The following is a 27897-nucleotide window of genomic DNA, read 5'->3' as shown; positions in this document are numbered from 1 at the left end:
ATTATCAATAACGACATTCATGCTTTATTTTATTTTTTATTACAATCACATGGGTACACGTCAAAACCAATGTTCAAAACACACAAACATCAATATATTGTTGGCAGAATAGGATATCATCCATTTTTTAGAGAAAACTAAAAATGTGTACAAGCTTGAATTTTATTTCAAAACACTTTGACAATTTCATTGTAACGAAAATTTGGATTCTGGTCAAAATGATATTTAACAGAAAATGATGTAGATGAAAAAAGTAGCTAACTCAAATAGAATGTCTGTTTAATAAAAATGACAAGTTAAACAAAATAGAATAAAATCTGATTTTTTTTCTTAGATGAAAACTGAATAAAACCCTATAGGTTAAAATAAAGTATAACTAAAATACTCATCAAACCCAATCGCAAAAATGTATAATATAGGTAATACAATATATTTATTGGCAGCAACAAAGGTTAAATTTATTATATCACATTTTCTCTAACATAATTTGTGGAAAATACTAACATCTTGCGGTATGTTATACAAGTAATTTTATCAGAATATATTAACAAACCGGAATATGCTGTCATATCAAGGAATTAAAAATAAAACATTTTAGCTACACACTACATACAATTAGTCTGTTTATAGTGCAACACAGTTAATATAAAGAACGAATATCAATATGCAATTAACTGATTTGTCAAACCATGTTTATGTTTGATATGTTACATTAATTTTGCTAAAAATCAGGGAAAGATATTGATATGTTTATAACTATAAAGTGGTATATACCAAGGTCTTCTAAAATCCGAAATGATTTATTCGAATGCATTGGAAAATAATTTATCCCTTTTTTAAAACATCATTCATAAGTTCACACGGGTTAGGTTTTTTATTTCTGATGTTGCGAATCACTTGATGGTGCTTTGAATCACGTTATTGAATTATTTTACCAGCACCATATTACTATCATGTCAAATAGTCTAAAATATTTACAAAATGTAATGTATACACCAAGTCATATTTATAGTTTGATGAAGATTTTCTCATAGCGTTTTTTATAAACTTGAACCACGTGTCTATTTATTTCTTATTCCCGGTATAATATCTCAATGACAAGAGCATTTCTCCACTGAATAAAAATGTCATCAACGGAAACCGTAAACGGTCTTCTTTAATTATAGGCCCGACTGGATCGAAAATTTCCCATTGAAGACGATGGTAGTTGATGTTCTATCTCAACGTTGTAGTAAATGATATGTTTTCCGTGTTGGTTTGTAGATTGTGGCTTCAAATCAGCGGTCACCAAACAGGTAAAGGATCATGATACTCGTTTTGGATATTTGTACCTTTACCCCAGGTTAAGTCATCAGAACTTACAGTCGAAGATTTCGTCAGGTACTCTGAAGAAATATAAAACGATAAAATGTTATTGTTGTCTGGTAAATTCTTTTTCCAGTATTATATATATTTTTATTATCAATATAAGCGTCCTCTTCGATTAACCGCGAGTACAAATAAATCCTTGAAAATCGTTCTTGAGGGAGAGTTTAACTTACCTGAATATTCTTGATGACCTATCTTCTTCTTCTTGTTTTTGTGTTTACAGATAATGATAATGCTTATGACTCCCAACAGAACGAATAATGGAGTTGTAGCTATGGCAATGATCTGTTCAGTAGAAAGCCTGGGTCCCAAGTCTGTGATCGTTGTTGCTGTCGAAGTCACTCCTAAAAGAAATCAAGCACAAAGAAAATATAGTATACCAAAATCAACGTGTACTAAACCAAGAGCATATCTCGTCTTTTAAATGTTTGTCAATACATACTTAAAATATATTAATTGGTTTGGTTGCGCAAATTGCATTAATAATTTTTGTATTGTTTACTTGATCAGGTTGTGCATTCATGCACTTTTCAAAACCATACCAATTAATATATATTATATATATATATTTATTGACAAACATTCGGGAGACAAGCTGTGCTGTTGTAGATTGAATAAATATATGAAATGATTGCTTTTGGACCTATTTCTTTTTTTCAAATTTTTGATGAAATATTATCGTTATAATAATTGTCTCCCTTGACAAATTTGGAACGGTATAAATTGTTTAATGTGAGCATTTTTACAATGTTTATTTTTCAGTTTCTTTTCAAGAAGAAATTGTGTAACTCCAGAGGGACTTTATTGCCAAAATATCAGAACTTTAGTAAAATTATAAAGTGGTGTATTAAAAACATTTTAACACTTCCACCAACAAATTAAAGCAGAATTATCTAAGCCCAAAAGTCTGAAAAATCTGAGGTTTTTTTCCCAAAAAAATATTCTAGTTTAACTCCGACAGGGGATAGTTTTACTCCAGGGTGACTCTGTTGCCAATTATCAGCACCCTAGTACAATTATAAAGTGATGAAAAATACCTTTTAACACTTGCACCAAAAACATAACGCAAAAATTGCAAACATCTGGGTTTTTTTTCAAAAAAATTCGTTTAGTTCAACTCTGGATGGGGATAGTTTAACCCCCTCAGGAACCATACTACCATAAATAACTGTGCCTTTCAACACTTGGACCAAAAAATTAACATTGGAAAACCAACGCCGACGCCGGAGTGAAAACATAATCTCTCCCTGTTCTCCGAAGAGACGAGCTAATAAAACAGAATACTGACAATAAATACATACAATCAAGTTTTGCAAATCAGTCTTTAAAGTTAAATGAACTATTATCAGGTATATTGTGATTTATACAACAAACTGTAGATAAAGATGATCCGAAGCCGTTACTGTTTGGTTAACATGTTTATCCCATAATCCCAAAAATGTACAAATTCTGTGTAGCAACTGTATTTCTTGATGACACCCGTCATTTATCGAAAATAATAACCACCGGAACATTCAGAAACATGTCCATCTTGTACGAACTGACATATCAGTTACGAAACGAGCATAGGGATAAACGTCCTTCCAATAATTTTAAGAAATATCGATAACACAATCAAACTAAACTAGAATGGCAAACTGCCCGATAGTTCGTTTCCCTAATCAGACCTGAAACTGAGACGCCACATTTTTAATCTAATTAAAATCTAGAGGGTCATTATCACTACGTCACTACGTTACATGGAACATGTAACGTAGTGATAATGACCCTCTAGATTTTAATTAGATTGGATTTTAATTAGAATAAAAAAGTTGCTGTCTCTTTTTCAGGTCTGATTAGGAAAACGAACTATCGGGCAGTTTGCCATTCCAGTTTAGTTTGATTGTGTTATTCATGTAACGTAGTGAGAATGACCATCTAGATTTTAATTAGATTGCCACATTTTGAGAACTTTTTTTCTGCATGAAGGGTATAACAATTTCTTATCGACATTATTGGGTTTGGTGACCAGATCTTCCTACTAACTTTCGACATGTTCATGGAGCAACTTGTTCTCATCTCCTGGCTGATATATGTGTGGTCACATTTTCCAAATTATCCCTCGTGTATGTCATTAATATTAGTTTCAAGCGATTAATGTACGTGTTATTTATAGATTCATATGCAATTAACCTGCTGTATATTTCTCTAAATAAAGGTTGAAGTAATGAACTTACCTCCGGTTGATAGCATAGATGAATATATCGTAGGACTCTGGTATAAAAGTGAGACAGATATTGGTAGTATTAGATAAAATGTATATGATACATGCGCGTATCAATGTTAATATGAATTGTAACAAACAGAAATGTAACTGGAAATGTTCATAAACGGGCCTTTCACCTGCTTAGTACTAAAAACATATGGATGTTATATATCAAATTGTACATTCATCCAAATTCTTTCAATTATTACGTGTCAACAAAGGAGATTAAAGGGAGGTAACTCTTGTATGTCTTATAACCGATATTGTGATCATGTTAACATCTGATTTTATACATTATTGTTTATGAAATAAGAAATATAATTCGCTTTTGTTTGTTTGAATCAGAAACAAAGATAACTCAATATCCGAAACGTGGACAATTAATACTTTATAATAAGTGTGCAGATACTTACGAAGTTTCTTCGATTACCCCTTAGCGTTGGTCGTTTCAGTATCATACCATTAAAGGCGAAGGTTTCACTTCCCAGGAAATTAGCCATGGACTGTAGTGTTGTATCTGTATCGTTAGAATGTTGTGTGATCTCTGCCATTGTTACGATACTTCCTATAAAAATTAAAGTTGATGATTGTGGCCTTTAAATATGTTAATGAAACGGAATATATTCATCCATACATTAAGACGTTAAACAACAAGAACTACGCTTAATTGTATGTGTTGACTGTCCCACTGTATGAATATCAGCACTTTTGAAGAGAGTGATGGAAATGAAAGTCATATCTTAAAGTTCTTGAGGTTTTTACACCAAAATCACCAAACGTATTGAAAATGTTTTAGTGCAGTATAGTCTACAACTCATGATATATATATGACTAAGGTTTCATTTGTCTAGCTCTTATACATTGTCATAAACAGACGCACAACCTTATCATTGATTTGTTCTAATCCTAGAACGTTGAAGTTTTTATCCTAAAAACTGCATAAATCCATGTATTGCTTTAAGTCCATAAGGCTACACTACTTATGATAAATTGATGACAGAGGTTTGGTTGCTCTAGCTCCTAGACTTGTCATAACCGGACTTCAAATACAAACTTAGCACATTATTTTCCTTCAACGTCAGGAAATTTGAACGTTTGATCCTTAAAATACAAAACTCGTCAGACAGATAATAAAAAGTGTATTGCATTCAGTAGTATATTCCACAATACACATATAACCTATTTTAGTTGCTCAAACTTTTATAGTTTGTCGGGAACAGCCTAATAAACATTATCTAAACGCGAGACCTTAAAACTGTTTGTTTTTTTCAAAAAAAAAATGAGATTTGTACCCAAAAAAAATGCAGAAATCTATCAGATATTTCCGGATAATTTTGCACAAGAAACAAATTGTTACAGAAAACATTTGTAAAAGCCAAAAAAACAGAATCTCAACTATTGTCGTCTCTAACAAATCATGCAATTTTTAGGATTTGATATTCACTGTTTGATAAAATTCATGTTCAGAGAACTTAATTCAGTTTCGTCATTCACACCATACTGGTGTATCACTAAACATTTGAAATCATAACGTAAATGGTAGATATTCATCAGTAAGCGAATCAAGTGATGTTCATTTACCTGGTATCACTGTTATTCGATCAAAATATACATCGGTATATTTTCTGGCGAGTTTGTTGACGACCAAGGCTCCGAAGTGTTCGTCTCTTTCTCCAACAATATCTGCATAACTTTCATTAAAAGTAAGTGATATATTTGTCGAGGTAGCATTATTACTGTTACGAAGATGTACTTGGACCTCACTTAGTACTTGGACCCGAAACTCCCCATACAGGTCATACTCCTCTGGTGACGACTTTACATGGAATTTAAGGATATAAACACCAATCTGGCCGAACACCAGGTCATTAAAGATGGCGTCTCCAGTTGAATGGTTGAATGTTGATTGCTTGGACCCGGTCATATCCCCGATTATGTCCAAACTTTTATCAAAGTCAACAGTTACACTCCATGAATGTCCCTGCAATTCATCAAATAATCCAAATTAAACATACATTTTCAACACAATTTACCGATATGTCAAATCTGCAGCATCCGAATATTATAATTTGAATGAGCCACGAATGGTATGGACCGTTGATTTCATTTAAGTCTTTGGCAAATATTGAAAATTGTTGAACATTTCATTCATTACTATGAAGCTCACCTAAATAATTTCTGATTACCAACAATCTTCTAGTGTAAATGATAACTTACTCTCCATTTAATGTTACGAATTCGATTTTGCGTCGTGTTGTCCAGCAGTTCAACCTTTATTATTGTTTCATTGTTTACAAGCGTAATATTGGTAGATATGATGTTTATTCCGATATTGATTCTGTGTACAGAGAAGCTCTCAGAAAGAACATTCAAATCGATTGCATTATCAGGGTAAGTCTTGTTAAAATGAATGGTGAAGTCTTCTCCGTAATGTGATAACGCGAGATCCGAGAAGTTGGCCCATCCCCCGACTACATCAACCGATGTTGTTCCTTGTAACTTGACAGACCGGTCAGCTCCTGATATTAGATAAGCTGCGATACGCCAAGGATCTCCAACACTTCCTAGTTTTCCCATCGGTTCATCCTACAAATTATACATATACATATACTCATTTTTTTGTTTTTCAATTAAATAAAATGAAGTTGCTTACAGCTAACAGGACATAAGATATAGCCTATATGGGCAAATATTATAAAAGAAAACAGTTCAGATTATGCCAGTATTAATAATGATACCTCAGCTCTCGATTATGCTCTTCATTGTGTGTGTTAATTGCCAAACTTAACCTTAACCTGTTCAGTGATTTTGTAACTTCGTCTGCGAAAATGCATTAATTACATTGGTTTCATTTCAGAGATGAGCTTAACTTTTATCATATATAATATAAACTAGACCTATTTATGCTTCAATATGGGAAATATTAAAACACAACATACAAGCTTATCAATTACCTGTATATCAAACACGTGCAAGCAAGGTTGTATAGGGAATGGCGCAGTTTCATACGACGGAGCTAGATGTACCGATACATTTAAGCTCTTTGGAACAGTGATCTCGCCGGAGGTGTCAGCGCGTGGTGGGTTCAAACCATCGTTTATTGGAGGTTCAGATACAGCAATGCCGATTATAGTCAGGTTCAGTGCTTTGCTAATATCTTCTCCTCCCTGAACTGTGTTTATGAACAATGCCGACTTGTTCAACAACTCATCTACTGTCAATGTTTGCATAGCTGTAGCATTCAAACCTTAAATAAAAAACGGTCACAGCTTACACGTGTATTCAACCTTGAAGAGAATTAAAAACCACTTAAAACGTGCATGTATAGTATCTATATACATGCACAGTATATGACAAAAATACTTATCTTGCCCATGTATCATTACGATATCATTGATCGTCTCCAATTGAATGGCTTGATTCTTCCTTTCTAACGAAGTAGGTAATATATGTAAGATGAATACAACATACATTTTAAGATGTTGAAATAACACAATAAAAAACTATTACCTTCAGTTGGTGGATCACTGATTTCTAGCACGACTTTGATGTTCCCATCAACGTCTCTTCTCCTCCTCCCGGTCTCCCTGACAACGTTGACCACTCTGACCTTCTCCGGCGGCACATCGAAGAACAAGGCTAGATTATGGACCAATGCCTCACCATAAAACTCCTCTGGTGTCAATGCAGGTATTTGAAATGACACAATTAGGGAAGGATTTGTTACTATTTTAACCGGACTGCTTCCTTTGACTAACACATACAGAATGTTAGTGTCTCGGTCAAAGAAATTAGCCCCCGTGTCGTCATTCTTTTCAGGATTGAATTCACCAGGTCGTGTTGGCCGATCAACTATATACTTTCCGTTCACCATCCTGGCATTCTTTGCTAACACTAGATCATCCCCCACGTACACATCTCGGCGGTTTGACTGGGAGTACCATATACCTAAAACAACGCTTTGGCTATCATCGGAGTTCAACAGTAAGAGCCTTAGTGTCTGTGGGCTTGTAGTCGAGAAGTACAACGAGTAGTTTCTTCCTGTTAAATAATAATTATTAGAATCACCAACATAATCACGACATCATTCACATACCAAATAGAAACATCAAGTCCAGTTACGAATTTGGATTAATCACAATATTCTAAACAGAGCGAGTTATATAATTGCCTGATTTCACGAGACTAATATTTCAAGGTTGTTTTCCCAATCGAAACTAGTTCTTAACGACACGAGTTATTTAGGGGATAGTAAGTTGTTTTTCGTGGCTATACTGGCGATTAGAACATGAAATTTGGTTTCAACTCGAGACCGATAGGTCGAGATTTTACAAGTACGCTGTTAAGTACTCTGTGACCTCCGTTAGTGACGTGTTATACTGTGGCGGATTGACCAATCAAAGAGAAGCTATCAAAGTCGGTCAATTGGCCACGCCCATACTGGCGAAAGCTCGGTCTGTATGTTAACGAAGCGGGGTATTTGGATTGTTGTGAAAGTCCTGTTTCCGAAGATTTAAAGACATATTTGGATTTACGCAGTATGTATAACGACATGTGCATTTTAACAAAGTCAGAGTTGATGTGTTTCTACAGGCTCAACCGTTATGTGAAGTTGTGTGCACTTGTTCCATTTCATTTCGGATTTTCCTTGACCTTAGATGCTTACACACGGACGAAATGAACGTTTCAATCAATAAATGACGGTTAGAATGATGTTAACGATTTTTGTTAAATTTATTTAGTTAATTCATTCTATTCGATTTCTTCACTTTCGATTCCAATATCACGGGTCATCAATCATAAATGGTGCAGAGTGTTGAATTTCGCTACGAGTCGAACTTGACGCCATATTGTTTTGATTAGAAACGGGGCGTGGCTTAACACGATAGAGCATGGTTCTATCGCAGATTAGAAGTCGGTCCGCAACCAATCAAAACACGCGTTGCAAACGAATCGTGTTAGAATGCTTAATGAAATCATTTGCTGACAATGCAAATTAGTAGCCTTTTATTTTAGTAAGCGCGAATCAGCAAACTTACCTGTAGCTACTATGGACATGAACGTAGACAGACGTTTTCGGCAGAAACCTTGACTACAACTGCTGTGGTCCTGGGGTCCATTAATGAGGTCGAGATAACCGTCCCCTAATAAAGCGACAGGTGACAGACGCCGAGTCTCCGTGTCCGCGTCTAAACTCTCTATAATCAGCATATCATAGTCCAGGTTGTGACACTCGTAGGCCTGCCAGGCAGTCCGGTACTGACACTTGTCGTTCCGTATTATACCTTTCGTGAAAAGGAAAATGCATATAGACAACGAGTATATTTTAAATTTGATTATGATTCTGTATCTGGATCATGTTGGGATTTTACTTTTATCATCAATAAGTAAACGTTTGTACTGTTTAACGTCATATCATTATCTGATGATTATAATAGTATCATACCTTTGTGTGGTGCGATGGTACTAACGTTAATACGTTCGCCAGACAGAGTGGTCAGCATCTCTCTCGGTATCCTATAGTCTCCGAGACCCCTCCTCGGATCGCCATCCCACTCCCACTCCGACTGTGATAGGACAGCACCTTTCGTTCCGAGGAAGGATCCGTCTACGTCTTTAATAAGGGCCTTCTTCAGTCCATCACAATCCATGTCTACACAGTCACTTGGGTTTATTTTGCTGTTGTAGATAAATAAATGTGAAACCAATAACGAAATGTCTTAGTTATGTTAAGATCGATTTACATTTTCCTTAAATAAGGTCAATTAGGTGTTGATGTCGACTGCCTAAAACTGCAAGGAAAATACTATTGAAATCGACCCGTACATTAAGGGTTTGATAGTGAAATCTCAATCTCGAAGGAGGGATTCATGGGAGAAATAATCATCAATCGCGTCATGATGTCTTATTTTCCCAATGACAAGCGTGCTTCTTACAAACGATTAAATCTGTAATTAATGGATTGACGTTTGTCGTGACGCCATAATGTTGATGAAATAACGTCATAGTATGGATGGATGCTAGGACGTGGTATATGTCATATACTAGGGGATGACAGAAAAAATGACACCCTAACAGGAGATGTGGTATAGTTCTATATCAAAAATAGGATGCATGCTATTATACCATGTATCATACCATGCAATCTTATTAGCATATATAGCTATGAAACATCAATATGGAACGATATAGGCAATACTATCATTGTAGCATGTTCATTGTATTTTACATTCATAGTAAAATCATATATACGTATACATATCGATTACAATACATTGTTTCTGTGTTATTAAAGCATAGATATATAAATCTTAATTGTGTTCGCAGCGTATTACTTTTGTGAATCAGTTGTAGTAATATGTTATATTTTTCTCACTTTGAGCCTTGTAAAGTTTCCAAATATCAACTATACTGAATGTAAACGTACTCGATGTTTGGTCGATGGATAAAGAAGTACGATTCGTTATCCGTGTCGTACTTGGTGATTCTACTGGTTTCCACAGGGTGTTGTCCATCATCGTTCCATCTGTTTGTTGTCAGCATAATGTCCTTTGTCCCACAAACCGTCTTAAAATGCGCAAACGTTACGTCTGATAACAAAGAAAACACAAATGTTAAACTAAAAATAAGTACAATTTCGGTAAATTAAAAAAGTGTTATTAAGTACACTCGCAGCATCAAAGATTAAACAGAAATATATTTTAACTAAATCAGCGCTTTATAAAATATCATTATCAAGATTAATAAACCTGTAAAACCATAATGTCATGTCATAGTAATATTTTAGTAACAGTGATCCTGACATTGGAGAATTAAATCGAGATTTGAACATGTCAAGGACATTCTTAACGGAAGTTTACCAATGCCGTATAATGATACTTCATGGATAAGATCGATGTTGCATGGACCTGTTATCAATTCGATATAATAGTCAAAAAAAGATTCACTCAGAGAAAGGATGAAAAAAAAAATTCCAGTAGAAACTATGGTAAATTTTACACTATATGACAGTTTAGCAGTTCATAGAATGCGCGCTGAAATAAAAAGCATTTATGATTTAGAATTTTGAATCGTTCTCTATCTGTCATATCTGTCTGCCTCTTCGTTAGTCTGTTTCCCCCGAATTGAATGAGTTACTTCCAGATCGACTTGATAACATTAACGATATCTCCTTTGTAGTTTTAGAAATTATACGAGCTGAACTAATAATTCTTACTTAATCATTCTTACTCACCATGAATGTTCGTCACTCCCATGATTGCAGGGTAGGAATTAAGTGCAGGAAGACTGTTTAGAGAGTTCCCGTTACTATATTGCATGAAGGAAGTAAACGTCATGCCAACGTGTCCTCCAGTAGTCTGATTACTTAATCCAGTAGATTTGGCCTGGTCTGTGGTACAGCTATATGAAGGTGTTGTTCCGATTATCAGGCTGTTCTTGATGGTACAGAACTTCGGTGAGTAAAAATGATCAACAGGGTTTGGTCCATTAACTTGTGTGTATATTCCAAGGGTATTTTCCGCCAAAACAACCCCACTTATATCTACAGACCGTCCGCTGTTGTAATATATTCCTATATTGCTACATTTCCAGATGAAGAAGTTCGATATTGCGTTACAATGGCCTTGAACACTGTCTTCAGACGAAACATCTAGTCCTATCGATGAACTATGGGCTTCGTTTCCAAATGAAGAAGACATTCGACCACATTCGACACCAGGAACGCGATAAGCTACTCTATCAGTACCGCTGACTGTATTCTCCACAAGTGACAGGTCGCTTGACTGGACGGCAAGTATGGCTCCATGATAGGTACTTATACCGCCATTGACTAATACGATGAGGTTGCGTGCAATAGTTGTTTTCCGGGATTGTGTTTCGATAGCTGGAATTTCATTGATACACAGAAATTAAGATCCATAATCCATCCAATGTTTAAACCAGATAATGGGAAAAGGCAGGTAATAACAGTACCATTTTAACATCATGTCTAATTAGATTATGTTTACTCTGCTCGTATAATCATTAGTGTTCCATTTTCATAGCACGTCATCATATAGTTGGATGAAATGATATTTGATAATACAACCTCAAACAAAAGTTTACGAAAAGCTAACAACGATCGAACACAATCGATTAAACCTGGAGAACATATAAACACAACTATAGATTCGTATGGGACTCCTGAAAAAGTAGCATGTCACTTCTCCTAAATTAGTAGACTGAAAATCGAGCAGCTCATGCGCATTGTAACTAGCCTGACTTAAGTCTATTTCAGCTAAGAGTTGGTGTTGCGCTGTATATAATTATAAAGAGACTCAATATTGGACGATAGACAATAACAAAAACATTTAATACAACTACTCCTGTTGATGAAAGCATGCGTAAATATAGTGTTCAATACTTTCAATTGAAATATTTTTTAGGATTTTTTTCTCAATGTAGATACTAATTAAACATAATAAAAACAATTTTGTAAAGTGAATCTTACCTGGTGATACAGAGTGGTGGATAACGTTGTCCATCAGGGAGATACCTATAGTCCCGTATACTCCAATCGCTTGAGAAAAGACCTGGTGGAATGTACACTTTGTAACAGATGACGGTGTCTTGTCAGTTACTCTCTCCGCATTCCGATACGTCAGTCCAGTATACACAAACTCGACATAACTAAAGCTGGCAAAACCTAAAATGATACGTTAAACATCCCAACGTAGATAATATGTAGATGAGGTAAATTCGTAAAAATATATTGTAATAGTTGAGTCGGGTTCCCATGTCGTTTGAGTGAACACATAAAATACATTTACGATAATATGATTATATATAGAAAAACAAAATAAACAAAATAGAAGATTTAAAATAAAATAAAACAACAAACAAACGAAAGAAAACAAGAAAAACCCGGTAGTATAGATTCCTAGGCCCTTTATGATGAGCTTGTTGTGGTTGCATGTACTAGATCCCTGTGAAAATCTGTTTTTTTTATGGATTCTCCTTTTAGAAATTATCACGCCGCCCTATCAACCAATCAAAAGCAACGATACAAATGACATGGTTATTTTACAATCTAATTAAAATCTAGATGGTCATTATCACTACGTTACATGAACATCTAACAACATCCCATAAGGGGTCACGTTCTGATGACCTCTGAGATGTGTGTATTCCACTTTCAGGGCGAATTGGCATTTTGTCGATGTCATCGAAGCAAACATTTCGACACACCATGCATCTGAGGCAAACCCTTTCGGCACAGTATATAGCTATATGATTTATGAGACGAAATGACTTGAAGCAAATTGACAGATTATACAAGCTTTGCACTCTAGTCATGCTAATTCGGACATATAAAATTCACTTCCAAGATTCTGGAAGTGGTCATTTCATTGGCTAATCCAAAAGGTCACCCTGACGTGACCCCTGATGGGATGTTGTTAGATGTTCATGTAACGTAGTGAGAATGACCATCTAGATTTTAATTAGATTGGGTTATTTTACGTTAGGAGATGATAACATCAATTTCTATACAAATGAAAATATCTGTTACAAATGAAATTACATTATGATATAAGAAAATCCCCTTTCATCAATAATAACGACATTTCTTCGAATTGGTGTTAAGTTTTAACCATAGAATATGAAATTATATTAGTACCCGTTTAAAAAAATATAGGTTGCGATAATGAATAATTTTATCACTATTCCTGGTTAGTTACTACTTTAAACGGCGAACGTGTAATGCTTTTAACTACCCAAATGCGCCATAATAACTTTTTACGGATTTTGTCTGATCACGCAGATGACAAAGTTAAATCCTATTTAGGGTACGGCATATATGTCTTCATTAAGTGACATTTGACAGACATTGTCATATCCAGACCTAAAGTAAACTCTGACGTCTCGGTGTAAGTTTAACCAATCACCTTTGTAAAACACGTCTCCAGCCATGGTCGCCCCTACAACAACCCGTCCTTCATGGCCTTCTGTGGAGTAGGACCCGACATTTTCACCAAATACCCGGATATTCCTTGTGAGGAGACCCACTTCCGCCGCCATATTTACTGCCCGTCCATTTATTGTTTCGCTGTATGCTGAAATGTCATTCAAAAAGCAATTTATGTACATTCATAATGCATTTTACATTCGCCCCGAAATATTGTGTCTTTCTGTTGGGGCCGCAGTGGTGACTCCTGATGACAAAATCCCATTTATTTAATTAACTTAGTTAAAAATAACAGATATTTGGCAGTTTGTAACGACAATGCGATGGAACTATTTTGAAACTATTATGATATAATTGTGAAATAGCATATGGACACGAACCGATATGCCTGAATCGTAGAGAATCGTTTAGTGCCAGAGTCACCCCATCGTCAGAAACTCCAGTGATTCGGAATGTCTCTGTTTCCCAGATGTCGTAACTGGTCGGGGCGATGACAATTTCCTCCCCGACCTTCCAGGTCACGTCGTCAGCTAGAGTGATTGAGGTGTCCCCGGGGTTCCCTGTTGTACGTAATTTCGTCCAGGGAACGCCAATATCTTTACCATGTACTTCTAGCCCTCCGTATACAGCTTAAAGTAGAAACATGTCCAGGTAAACGCATATAAACTATACCATGTCTAGAAAATATATCTAAACAAGCAATGACAAAAAGATGTTAAAAAATATTGATCCTGTAATTCATATATCATATTGATGTCAATTAATTGTGCTTCGAACCGATAAAAGATGAGCAAAATAATGTTCTATTTATATCAGGTTTTTGATGAATGTCATTCATCAAATGAACGTATATAATTACCTATTGACTTTGAGTTAACAGGTATGTCTGTGTTTGGGAGATGCTCGCTGGTGCTGTGGTCTCCAGAACGACGAAGTGTGATATCGATGTTACCCAGGAAAGTGACATTCGGTGATCCAATCCGGAGATTCCCTCCAATGATTATAATGTCCGTTGCGCTGACAGTAAAATTTCGGTAGGAACCATTTACAGGACCATGGTCAAACTCCAGCTCGCCGTAGATAACGAGTTTTTTCAGCCTTGGTATCACCGTATCGGCTATCATACATACACCTTTAAAAAACAAACGCAATTTACCTTTGGTAATCTACACATCAAATCCTCAAAATACCAAAGCATTGGTTATAATCAACTAATGACGATTACATTTTCCGAACTCACTCTAATAAATCGTTGTTGTTATATCATGTAATTACATGTGATTAACTCTAACTATCATATTAAAAAACATCTTAAAAGTTTACCATTATTAACAGATATTGTATTATGGATTGTAATCATGGTCCTTTTCAATCCTAAAGAGTAATGTATGTACCCTCCCGGACAAATGCTTAGATAACCCAGAATCGTAAGTTCAATTTACAACGTTTAGCCCGGTTGTAGGACAGTGTCACATAGCTAAGGCAAACATTAGCATACACTATAACCTATTCACTGTTTTCACATGTGGGTCATCATTTAAACAAAGAATTTGATGATACATTAGGAAATTAATTCAAATTTGATACAGAAAGAGAATTAGATATTTTACAACCGGTTTTAAATGTATTGGTTTGTGAAGACATTCATTGTTCTTTTAAACAACCTTTTGAAATGGTGACGTCATCCCCTTCAACCGGAGGTGTGTTGTCTGGCCATGATGTGGGAGATGACCAGTAAACACAGGGGGTAGTTGGAGTAGGAGTCGTCCGGACGGTCGTTGGTACGGGTGTAGTTGGAGTGATACAGTCCGTGAAGAAGCACTTTATTATTCGCAGATTTATATATATGTCCTCTATACCGTTGTCATACATGCGTTCTCGTCGTCTGTAGGATACTGGGAACACAAATAAGTTCATAACGATAAAATGACAAAACTAATTCTATGTTATTATCAAATCAAATAATTGGTAACAATCACTTTGGATAAGTGTACACGATAAAATGTATACAATAGCCGTTTGATTTAACAAACTACGGTTATAGATACAAAAACACGATATAATAATTAAATTATAGTAAACTAAACACTTACCTAAGTATGTGATCAGACCGGATGTCTCGTTGTACAGCCAATCTCCATGGTAGTGTATTTCTGGATCTAATGTTTCATTTGTTGCGGAGATCAGTTTGGAACTATCTATCTGAAACTGGTCTGGTTCTTCAGTCAAGGCCTGGCTTATAATGACGTAATCGCCATACTATGATGAATAAAGAAATTTAGTGGAACTCAAATTGGTTCTAGAAATCAACATCAGCAAAATCTAGGCATTATGATTTACTATTGAAAATAGAGACTAAATCCGCGGGTAATTAACGTTTAAATATATATTAGTTTCGAAGAACACAGAGGTGACTTAGAAATCCTGAATACTTTAAAACTCAAAGTTTGTGTACTGCATTTCTATTTAAACTTTAACTGTTGATAAACATAAACATAATATACGTGATTCGACGTTTTAATCACCTGCATTCGGTAGAAATAACCCCAGTAACTGAAATTAGTCAGAACTCGTGCACTGCCAAAGTCCCATAAATACGATTCACCAGGCACTAAATTCGTCATCCAGCCTCTGGAGGGATCAATAGCACTATTACGATAGTGGTGTCTTGTTGATCCGTACTGGTTGGTGAGGATGATAGGCCAACTTGAGGATACATAGGAGTATGACGATACCGCGAATCGGACCAGTCTGACATCTCCTGGACAAGAACATAACGGGACAGTTGACGTGTTGGAGAACGAGGTACAGTTTGATGGTAACGTCCCGGTACAGGGTACCACTTTACAGGACGTAGAACCACACAGAGACCCATCCATGTCCTCATACACCGATTCCCAAATCCAGTCGTTGTTCACGCGATTATCAGCGTTGACAAAAGTCAGGTTCTGTGTCCTGTACATGAACCCGCCACAGAGAGAAGTGCATCGCTCAGGAATTCTGGTAATTCTCAATGCGTAGCAGTCAGTTTGGTTAAAGTTAACAAAGGTGACATTACGAATCGTAAATCCAAACTTGTAGGGGGACACAACTCCTCCTTTGGTACATCCCTGTGACGGAATACCCGATACATATCCAACTATCACCGAATCTTCAATCAAAGGGCTATCATCTGTGTACTGATTTCCTTCTGTAATTATCTTACCGTCATACCCAGCGTCCGTGTTATTTACAGCGACCAGTCCCCGGATTCGGACAGCTCCCATTTGGTTCACCTCGATTCCTTTGCGACAATTCCATACATGCATATTATTGATCAAGACAACCTTTCGAGACGAACTGTACGAATTTAATGAATACATCATCCGCGGTGTATATTGTGGATAAATCCACAAGCCGTGCCATCCCATAGAATGCGCAGAATTGTTGTTGAATTCAGCAAGAGAAGTATATTGTGGTCTATAATTCCCAGTTACAAAAGAATTAACTTGATTTTCCAATCTGATCCAGTATCCAAAATGTGTGCCACCGGCTGCAGTGTTATGTCGCAATGTGTTATTTGGATTTGTGATCCAAAATGTTGCTGGTGATATATCGTCATTCATAAGTTGGGAACTTCCTCTAACAAATACGCCAAGGTTATACTGGAATATGTTTCCAGTCTCTGTCCCCTCCTCCAAGAATATCGCGGCACCATTAACATCGTAGATAACATTCCGTTCTATGAGTATGTTATGTGTATCCCGAATGTTGATGGCGCGATTAAACGTGTCATGTATGCCACATCCACGAACATACGACTTTGACATGTCACCAGCCACATGAAAGTTGATAGGATGCCGACCAAGTCGGAAGGCCTGACCGACGTGGGAAAACTCTACGAACTCCATACGGCTTGTCGTTAACTGCTTTGTTGGATCTGTTGTGTGAATTACTACTTGAGCCCCGAATTCGTCACTACCCATTTCTTCTCCAAACCTACCCTGAGCGCACGTCTGGATAGCTTGGTAACCTAAATTATTGAAAAATAAGATCATGAACTGCTGATAAGGTAAGGTAACTGTGGATGAATTGGTATTATTTATTGCAGTGTTTTGCAAAATATGACGGAATTTTTAACATCAAATATAAAAGAATGCATAGTAAATTAAATATGCATTAAACAGGTATATGTTAGATAACATTGGTTTGGTTTAGTGTTGTTTTGTGTCCTATCAAAAGCTATGGTAATGTAAATGGAATCCTCCCATGTTTGCGATAAGCATGCGCGCGGTTAATGTGTTAGGAGGCTACGATATGATCGTGTCTTTTTGTGATAGCACGAAACTGTTATCGGAAAAACATTACATGCCAAACATTCAGAGAAGCTGCCTTTTTTCCTTCTAATTGAAAAGTAGCATACTCTGTAACGATATCTTGCAAGTTCTCCGGCAGACTTTCGGACATTCAGTGACATAAAAACAGTGTACACGTAAGAGGACATGGTATTAATAGTACACTATCAACATAAAATAATAAGATGTATAGTCTTAACTTAGTTTCGCAATAAACAAACCTGGATCAAAACCATCTGGGCATGCTTCGATCTTTTCTATCCACTGGGGAGCGCTGCGCCCTTGAACAACCACATTGTGAGTAAGCAAGCCAACTTCGGCGCTAAAATCAAATTCCAAACCAGCAATCACTTCTAAACGTCCAAGGTGTGAGTAAGTTAATGGGCCGATGAGCGTGATGGTTTTCTTGTCTGCAGCGACCGATGCTATCGTCATTTCCTCGGTCTCAGACTGAGAATTAACACCTCCTGTTGTGGATATTATAATCTGGTCACCTGCTTGCCACGTGACCTCGTGTTGAACAATTATTGTCTGGTCCCCGGTATTGACGGATTGTGCCAACTTTGTCCACGTGATATTTTTGTGTATTCCTGTAAACAGAAATCAGAAACGTCAGTAAATATTCGAGTATGTGAAGACAGAATTAGAGATTTGATTACCTACTACACGATACGTATGACACGAATAGCTAAGGGGGGCCGATCTGGTTTCGTGTTTTGACTCATTACGTAAAAAGAACCAAAACAACTACACCTTCAGATAGTCTTATAATGAGGGTGTATTTTTTTCTGTTTACAATAAATTGAGCAAAAATAAAACGTTGATGTGAAGAATTTTGGGAATTTAAACAATTGCAACCTCGTACACAATGCAATGTAGGAATATCATTATTATGGTAACCGATCGGGTCATCTGACGAGCCCTGTTGAATAAGATAAGCCTTGTGAACAACTAAACAAATATTTTCAGAGTAAACATGTATGACCCTTTCCGAGACAAGTGCAGACGCGCGGTAGCCTATGAGAGAAAGCAGTGTCTATCGTTTCTCGTTTCATTTTTATTTAGCATACACAGTTGCTCGAATATTTTTTGGAAATAAAAAGAAAAACTACCGGTATACAATATTTTCGAAGAATTTGTTTACTGAAATACAATAAATTATTTTTGACAGTATAAGTACTCTTTTATATTACCTTAGCCAATCAAATGCAAGGCAAGTACTAAAAAGTGATTAAGGGTTACAGTATTTGCCTCTTTTATTATTTTAATTCGACTGATATTTCGTTAATTCGTAATCTAAATTGTTATCAGTAGACAGATTCATAATTGCGCCGAGAAAAATAAACCTTTCTTTAACAGCATTTCACTCATTTATTTTTGTTCTAAACTGTTTTGGACAGAAGCAATTATGCGAAATCTCACATTTGTTTGAGCATTTCCGCACACTGATTTGCACATTACCATGCGTATACATTATAATAATGTTAGTAACAACTTAAGAAATTTTAATGAAATGTTCCCTAATATAGCCAATGTCTTTACCGTGCAGGTCCAGTGTCCCCTCTCGAACCGCCAGTGACTTTGTCCCATATATCGGTAATTCCTTAGAGCGATGATGACCATATAAAGTAATTATCGCCTTGTGTTGGAATGGTTCATCTTCAGTACCCACCTTAAATGATAAATGTTATGTTGTTCAATGAACAATGTTAACATTGTAAATGATGTTTGATGTTCTACCTCCGCGGAAGAGCAAATATCACATAAAGATAGTAACCATCGATAATTTGGCTTTTACAGTCCCGTCACACTGTAATTTCTCATTTAGACTCGGTACAGTAACATTACAACGCAGTAAAAGCTAGCATTATGTCCCATCTTCCGCTTGCACATTTAAAATATTGATATAAAATTATTGTCTTATTTTTAAGGGAAAAACTAATTAAATCTTCAGAGACAGAAAGAGTCGTTTAGTGACTTAAAAGAAATCAAACCATAAACGCATAAAATTGTTGATTTACAATAATAATTGCTAAACCTTTTTATTATTGAAAACATCCAGTACTTTGTTTTCATTATTAGATATTTCGTACCTGTAGGAGACCACCGTCAGTAATCAGTATGTTTTCAGCTTTCAGTTCCACGTCTTTTTCGTCAAAAACGAGCTCTCCTCCTGTATATATAGATATACAAATATAAGTATGCAGAGATCATACGTTAGGTAATTTGAAGTATGAGTCCTATTCAAAACAATAGCATGGTATTATATTGGTAAAGATTGTAACATCTGTCCTGGACAGTTGCATTTACAGAAATCTTGCTATTTAAGGTACGATTATTATTTCTCTTACCCTGGATAGATATATCCGAAGTTTTAACGAGGTGAGATTTTCTTATCTCATCCTAGAGAAAGGACAAGCTACACGCGCTGTTTAAACGTGCCCTTTAATCGTGCCCTTGTTCTCGATAGGGTGAAGTCACATATGTTCGTCTACTTGTTTACCTGGGTCATTTTTTCTTTTTGAATGTCAGATATCCGTATTATTCAAAAAAGAAATTAAAATAAGTAATAATTATCAGAGTTAACTGAGTATTTGGTGTTCTTTAAGACACGTTTATCGGAATTATGTTCTGCATAAAATCAACATCGTTACAACAGCCATCCAACGTCCACGTGTTGTTGTTTACATACTTTTGGATTTGGTTCATACTACGATTGGAAAACATATTAAGAGAAAAATAGTCATTTATGAGAAGAGATAGGGGAATATCAACCCTCGGGGGGAGATTGTTAAGTTCCCAAACCCTCGGCAAGCCTCGTGTTTGGAGTATTTAACAATCTCCCCCTCAGGTTGAGAGACCCTATCTCACACCAAAAGGGCCGGAGATTCTATTAATTCTTACCTTGTATTAACAGCATTTTGAGGATCGGTGTGTCAGTGTCGAACAAGATGGTTTGTCCTTTTTGAATGACCACGATGTCTCCAGCGGTAGGCAGACCAGACGCCGCCCCTCCCCAGGTAAATACAGACGACCACACATCAACAAAATGGAATCTCGCATTTCTCTAAACAATTGTGAAACAATGCTTTTATTAGGATATATCTTTTTATTTAAATTCCGTAAGGTATTACGTTATTATACCATATCAGTTATGATATCCTTCTGGACACATCAATGATGATGGAATCCTGAATGAAGTCACGGGTATTAAAATTTTAACAAATAGTGATTTTGAGAATCACGTGATAAATCAGTTTTTTTTCTCTTTTGATGTCAGATAAGTATAGAAAAGAAGAAAGCATGTATTATATTCTTAAGTATATCTTTAATTTGTGTCTTTGCTTGTATATTGTCTTTGTTTTAAACGTATAATTTGAAAAGCTTCCAATAAACATAAACTGATAGGTTAACTCATACTTCCTACCTCATCTGCTTTTCCATTACATCCCGTTTCCAATCGAACAGTTGCTCTTTCCGACTTGGAATGAGCTTCTGTCAAACAGACTACTGCTGTTTCCGTCCAAGATGTGATGTTACACAATGTTCCAGCGACCGTTACTGACGACACACATCCCGACTCTGACGTAGGTGTTGGTCTGGCAAAATATCATAAAAAATAACAAGCCTGCTTTTAGGTCGTTAAACTACAATGTGCATTTATGTTTTTTTCACAACGTCATTATTTCAGTTTCGTATTAATTTTGAATACAGCTTCCCTAGTAACAGGTGAATACATTTGTTACCCACCTGAAAATGTATTAATTTTGAGTTCAGTTGCAACACCGGCTCCGTAATGATAATGGTTTGATTAATTATTGTTTAACGTCCTTTCATCAGCTAAGGTCATTTATGGACGGGCTTCTGTGCAGTCGACATGCAGGTGTGTGGTGAGTGGCTATGTGTGTTATATGAGGCTGCGGTACGTTGAATTTAAGTCCCCTGCTAATAGTCCGGAACCCTATCTATTTATAATGCTACCTCACCAAAGCATACTGTCGAGAACAGCAAGGAGGACACCTCACTCGGTCACATTATACTGACAACCGGCTAAACAGTCCCACTCCGTAAATGCTGAGATTTAAGCAGGATTAGAAACTTTTTATACCATTTTTAAAGACTCTGGTATGTCTTGACAAGGGGTATGAACCTAAAACCTTCATCACATGTGCGAACACTAAACTAAAGGCCAAAAGTGACGCATTGCCCGGGGATTAGCAGATATGATATAATTCTTACACCCAACATGCTGAATTAGGCGATGCAATGAATTTTCCACTTTTCACACAGTATTGTAGTCATGTCCTTAATTGACCTATTGAACTTATATGATTTAGATGAATGTTATGTTTAATGTATAAATATGTTGAAAAATCAAATAAATGATCAAGATGAATTTTTGATTATTGCTAGGTGATTCAATGTCATGACATATATTATAAACATCAGTGATCCATTCACTATTAACACAGCCTACATAAATCCCCATCCTTATTGGTAGATACAACACGAAACAAACAAACGTAAAGGTTGTTAAATCAATATCCGATCATTATTACCCGAAGTTCGATCCCGAGATAGTTAGCCGTGTTCCACCTTGGGTACCTCCGCGCTTTGGTGTGACGTCATCAATGACTGGAGTAAGATCGGGATCGTAGGTATAACCTGCCGTCAGTACCTTAGTGACAGTATCCACCGTTACCGTCACGTCGCACTTTTCAAGTGAAGAAACTTTAAAATAAAAGATCGAGGTGTTATTCGTTTGTTTTTTTCTTTTCGTTTTTTCTTGATATACAGGATACAATAGTTGTGTAACCTATGGCCCAAACCTTCAGACGAATGACCTACGTGTATTAAACGATTAACATGAAATCCATATGGCGTATTCACGAGTGTCAAATTATGTTGATCACATAACTCACACTAATGATATAAGACGAAAAGACTTTTAAAATAGCAAATTCCGACTTGGTTGTATGTTTTCCCTACAAAGATACTCGCACGAAGTCATATCTTTACTGTGACGTCATACATTATTGTTACTGCACACACACACACAAGTTTCTTGTGTTACTTATTATATAACTGTATTTCATATTGGAACATTTTAGTCATAATATATATGTTAAACATTGAGTACGTCACTTTGAATATATTACGCGAGTTCCATAATTTGATAATTGAGTTTAATATTTTCCATAGAACAGTAAGGTATGTAATACTATCTTGATCGCATAACTCAAATTTAGAGGAACATAAGATGAAACTTCCAATCAATTCTTATAATATATAAGACAATCTTCTGTATAGATACAATTGTTGGACTTCACCTATGAATGCCCTATGACGCCACAATAGTGTTATTACTCGTTTGTCTAACGATATTGATGACAGCCGCATGGAATAGCAGACTAGGTCAGTTATGTGATAACGTTTCGCATGATATATATCGTTAGACGTTGATAAAACAAAGACTTGATAATTACCTGCCAACGGTGGAGTGTCACATATAAATGACGTTGAGTTCGACGTCTGCCTTTCGGACTTGTTACACATGTTTCCACATATGTTCACCGTCATATTATTATCAAATCCAGAACCAATTATAGTAACCGTCTGTTCTCCGGCTAAACTACCTAAACAGTCGAGGAAAATCAACTTTATAATAAGCTTACATCGAATTTACAAATTCAATCAATATTAAATATATCGACATAACACAAAAGAAATAGTAAAAACTAACTAATGTAATATACCGATCGCTAGAATTCATCACTCATCGCTCAAATTCAATACATACTATCAGTATTGATTTTCATAATATTCAAAGCTCATACATAATTTAAAAAGAAATGAAAAGATCAATAATCAAAAAGTTAATTTTTATAGGACAGTTTATTGTATCATAGCTTATGGTTGAGGGACTTTCTTCTGAATAATCACATACAGTCGTATTAATATGAAAACCATTTGAATAAACATTTTGTGGAAGAAATCTAACATATAACAGTCTTTTAAACATCAGCTGAATCTACCAACGGAACGTCTCAGATTAAAAGGGGAGATCATGATCCTTACCTGATTTTGGTTCGATGGCGTGTACTGACATGTTGTATGTAAAAACCTCATTTCCATTGGAGTACCCAGCACCATGTACGTTTACGTATAAAGCATATGTCCCCGCGCGGTGAACCCCGACAGTGCAGTTTATCTCCGTGTCCCTGACAGATGTAACAATACAATTCTCGTCTCCAATAAAAACGCTTGTCTTGTTTGTGCCAAAATGTTCACCAGTGATGGTAACATTTTGTCCAGTCGTTCCCGAAGAAGGATGAACAGCGATAACTGTAGGAGAAACCTCCTGTGAAAAAATAAAGGTTTGCTGGGGGTGTACGTCTCCGTCAGACCCGATGATACTTATCACTGCATTGCCAGCGGAATGAACTGTACTTGTAAAAACTACATAATTCACTGTTCTATTTTTCACTGTACATGGCGATCCGTCTATTTCTATAGTTACGTTTGGATCAAAGCCGTTTCCGGTTAGAGTGACGTCAGTTCCGCCGTATATACTCCCTTTGACAGGTAGTATATCTAATACAGTTGGTATACTTTTAACAATATGGCTTCCATTGATATGAAGCGCTCTCCCTTTAGGGGCTATGTCGACGATCACTTCGTTTGTACCTAATGGTAAATTGTTTATCAAACATGTTATTTTTGAATCCGAGACACTTTTAACTAGACACTTGTATGTTTCCGAAGACTTCATTAGCACAGATACACTGCTAATGTCATCACCGAAGCCTGTTCCGGAAACTGTGATGGTGGTTGTATTTTCACCTGTGATGGAGTTTGGATTCACATCGGTTACTTTCGGGGTAAGCCGGTCATCGTACTCAAACTGACATGTTGTTGCACATTCCGCCGGGATCAGCATGCTTTCTGTGACTGGGACATCTACGGATATGTCCTGTTTACGACCGACAACGGACATCTGTGTGAGACAAATTATTTCCGTGTATGAACTGGACATAACGTCACAGGGATAACCACCTACGGTTACTTCAGTCATTAACCTGTGATGACCTTCAAAACCAGTTCCGACAATTGTTAGCCGCGTATTTCCTCCCAGAGAGCCGTGCTTGGGGGAAATTTGAGTAATTTCAGGAAACAATGCAAACGTTTTTAAATTGTCTTTATCTATTTTTATGTGAGCGTAACCAGAATTGCTCACCAAAACGTCAACATATTGCGGACGTCCGATTCGTGGTCTGTTCTTGGGATCTATGTTACAGCTAGCGGTTATCACCGAACTATAAGACACTTTGCATATATAGTCTCCAAATGTTATATTGTTCGAAGAACCTTTGTTAGAGAATCCGTTACCTGATATAAGTATAGCATCATTAGTAGTACCGTTTTGTCGACTTATTTGATTCACGATTGGGGATACGCATGTCCAAAATGCGAACTGGAATTTTCTGTTGTTTGAGGAATCGACTGGTAGAGGATCGGAACAGCTGTCTCTTCGTACAGTTGCATAGGTATCTGAAATATATAAGTAAAAACCATAGTAAGACATATATGGATTGGTAATTAATTTTGTGTTTTTCCATTTTTTATTTTTTTTTAAATTTTTTTTGGATAAACTCAAAGCTCAGAAATATTTTATACAAACCAGACGTTGACATCGTGTTTCCTAAGATGTAGTTTGCCTCAAAGCCGCCCTGTGTGACTGTGACATCAGCCAGAAAGGACGTCCGTTCTTCGACCTCCACGGATCCGTGAAACCATGTGGTACTGTAATCGTCAATTGTACCACTCCAGTAGTAGAACATGCCAGCTTTATTGAACTCGTGTGAATATGATCCTGCATTTCAATAAAAAATTTTTTATCAAACTAAAGACCTATACAAAATCTACGAATCCATTATGTAAAAACAGCTACACTGAACGTAATGTCGTCCTATCATTTTTAAGACAACATCTTATAGTATGTCGGCGGCGCTTACCTTTCAATGGGAATAGTTCAGTTTTTTTTTTTTTTTTTTGTAACGACGTACTCTTCTATGCGCGAGTTGCTCATGTGTTGTATGGGTGTGTGGCATGTTCGTGTTTGTCTCCGTGTTATTGCTACTTTATAGCGCTACATCACTCACGCTTACTAGTCGTTTTACTCCTAACAATGACGAGTGTTAAGTAGGGAAGCAATTGTCATTTACTTAACTCTAGGATGACTCGGCTAGGAGAAAAGCCCAGAGTCGTCCATTACAGGATCTTGGCTAAAAGCCAAAAATGACGCAGTGTCAAGGAATACATCACGAAGAAGAAAGTTATTCTTAGAGAATACAGATCAATAACATTTGAAGTTTTTGTTAGTTTTTTGTTTCGTACGAATCATTCAGCGCAGGGAGGCAGTATCATTCTTGCAACCTAATTGCATGGCACCGCTTCGACTGATCATATATTTAATTAGCTATAATAAAGTCAATACCTGTTGATGAACCAACGCCTCCACTAGAGAATCCTCCAGGTTTGCCGTATTTTGACGTCAGGTTGTATGTCTCCTCGACCCTTGGTTTCATTGTCGTGATGTAGAAGGGGAAATCCCAGTCCCAGCGTACCACGTCGCCGACCAGGATCTTCACATGCTGAGGACTCCAGTAGTAGAACTTCCCAAATTCTATGATAACAAGTAAACTTAAACATTATAATCACAATGCCGAAGTACGTGATCTTCATATTCATTAAATTATGACTTGATTAAAGATAATAATACCTACCAATACCATCTTTGTTACAACTTACCTGGATGAATACCGTGATTGGTAACTCTTTGTATTGTTCGTGCTCTTGCAATCTTACAAATAACTAGACTGTCATTTGCTGTAGTGATGTCACAGTCGTTGGTTCCGACCTTAACCTTGGTGTTGGATGTAAATCCTCGTCCTTTAAGAGTGAGGCTGGTGCCACCAAACAACGAACCACTACGTGGCTCCACACTGGTTAGCTCCAGACTGCACGTGATCGAGGGTAGTTCATGTTTCCTGTAAAAAAAAAGTTTTATCATGTATTTTTTTCATATTTTCGGACTTGCTTAAAATATACCACGTGACACATGATAAAGCCATACATCCACTGAATCGATACCGACATTATAGTGCTACCTCACTAAAGTATACTTTCAAAGTCACCAAGCAGATTATCCGGGCGTTGTTACATATATAAGTGGTTAAAGGAAGACAACTCTTGCATAAACATAAAACTCTTGAATTTTCTTGATGAATGTATCATAATATTTTGGTTGAAAGTGTTAATTTACAAGTGACTGTTGTTTACAAAATGAGTGTTAGATAGATCTGGAAAGATGATGGTTGGAGAATGTACTCGAGAGAAAGATTTGGCAATATAGAGACCAATTGTTATTCAGAACTGGTTTAATATTGTCAAGGAGAGCTGTTTGCATTCAGTTGGATTATTGATTGCCTGATACTGAAAACTGATTTACATCTGTTAAGGAGAGCTTTGTGAATTATTTTTTTGGAAGTGTGAACTGTTGGACTTAAGTATTCTTAATTTTACTGAGCCAATGTTTAAGTGATAAAATTGAAAGTACGGGCACTAAATATAAAAATATAAGCGTCTCAGTTTTCTTTGGAAGCTGCTAATACCTTGATTTAACATATATATTTATTATCGTTAAAATAAAACCTGCCTAAATTGTGGAAATAATGCACACTAAATGTGAAAGACAAACTTTAATATCACCAAAGGATGGTAAGGCAAGCATAATTTGAACTCAACATTATCTTACAAGTTAACAGCTGCTCCGTGGTCTCCGGCAATTACTTTTACATGATGTGTTCCTGGGGAACAAGGAGGTAACTCTGCCATGAGGTAGGTGTCGTTATAAAAAGTGATGTTAGTTTTGATTTCACCAATAAATAACGTCACGTTGCTCTCTGTTTGGAATCCATGACCACTTATAACAAGTGTATCTC

At 36.3% G+C, this 27897-nt stretch overlaps 1 protein-coding gene across 1 annotated transcript; it reads right to left on the bottom strand.

Moving 5' to 3' along the window:
• Positions 1-33: 33 nt before the first annotated feature.
• On the bottom strand, positions 34-27897 carry LOC117341165 (fibrocystin-L-like). The gene is made up of 31 exons (XM_033903011.1): positions 27711-27897; positions 26705-26943; positions 26391-26579; positions 25575-25766; positions 23972-25444; positions 23380-23529; positions 22453-22624; positions 21321-21492; positions 20798-20960; positions 19987-20066; positions 19436-19565; positions 18115-18483; positions 16085-17571; positions 15653-15818; positions 15224-15454; positions 14419-14691; positions 13940-14188; positions 13540-13707; positions 12105-12299; positions 10848-11498; positions 10041-10203; positions 9060-9292; positions 8653-8898; positions 7124-7654; positions 6568-6860; positions 5831-6199; positions 5195-5594; positions 4027-4178; positions 3585-3621; positions 1542-1712; positions 34-1385 (listed from the first exon to the last, which is right to left on the bottom strand). The coding sequence occupies exons 1-31, from the start codon at positions 27788-27790 to the stop codon at positions 1285-1287; spliced, it is 9525 nt and encodes a 3174-aa protein (XP_033758902.1). The 5' UTR covers positions 27791-27897; the 3' UTR covers positions 34-1284.

The sequence above is a fragment of the Pecten maximus genome, chromosome 13 (genome assembly GCF_902652985.1).
Source record: "Pecten maximus chromosome 13, xPecMax1.1, whole genome shotgun sequence".
NCBI lineage: Eukaryota > Metazoa > Mollusca > Bivalvia > Pectinida > Pectinidae > Pecten > Pecten maximus.
Note: the sequence above shows the minus strand (reverse complement) of the source record. Positions and strands in the feature narration are given on the sequence as shown.

Excerpts from the sequence above, each read along its gene's own strand:
- LOC117341165 (XM_033903011.1), bottom strand. The coding sequence starts at position 27,790 with ATGGCAGAGTTACCTCCTTGTTCCCCAGGAACACATCATGTAAAAGTA. Across the intron at positions 25,445-25,574 it reads AAACACGATGTCAACGTCTG|ATACCTATGCAACTGTACGA; the intron begins GTTTGTATAAAA and ends TATATATTTCAG. Across the intron at positions 1,386-1,541 it reads AGGTCATCAAGAATATTCAG|AGTACCTGACGAAATCTTCG; the intron begins GTAAGTTAAACT and ends ATATTTCTTCAG.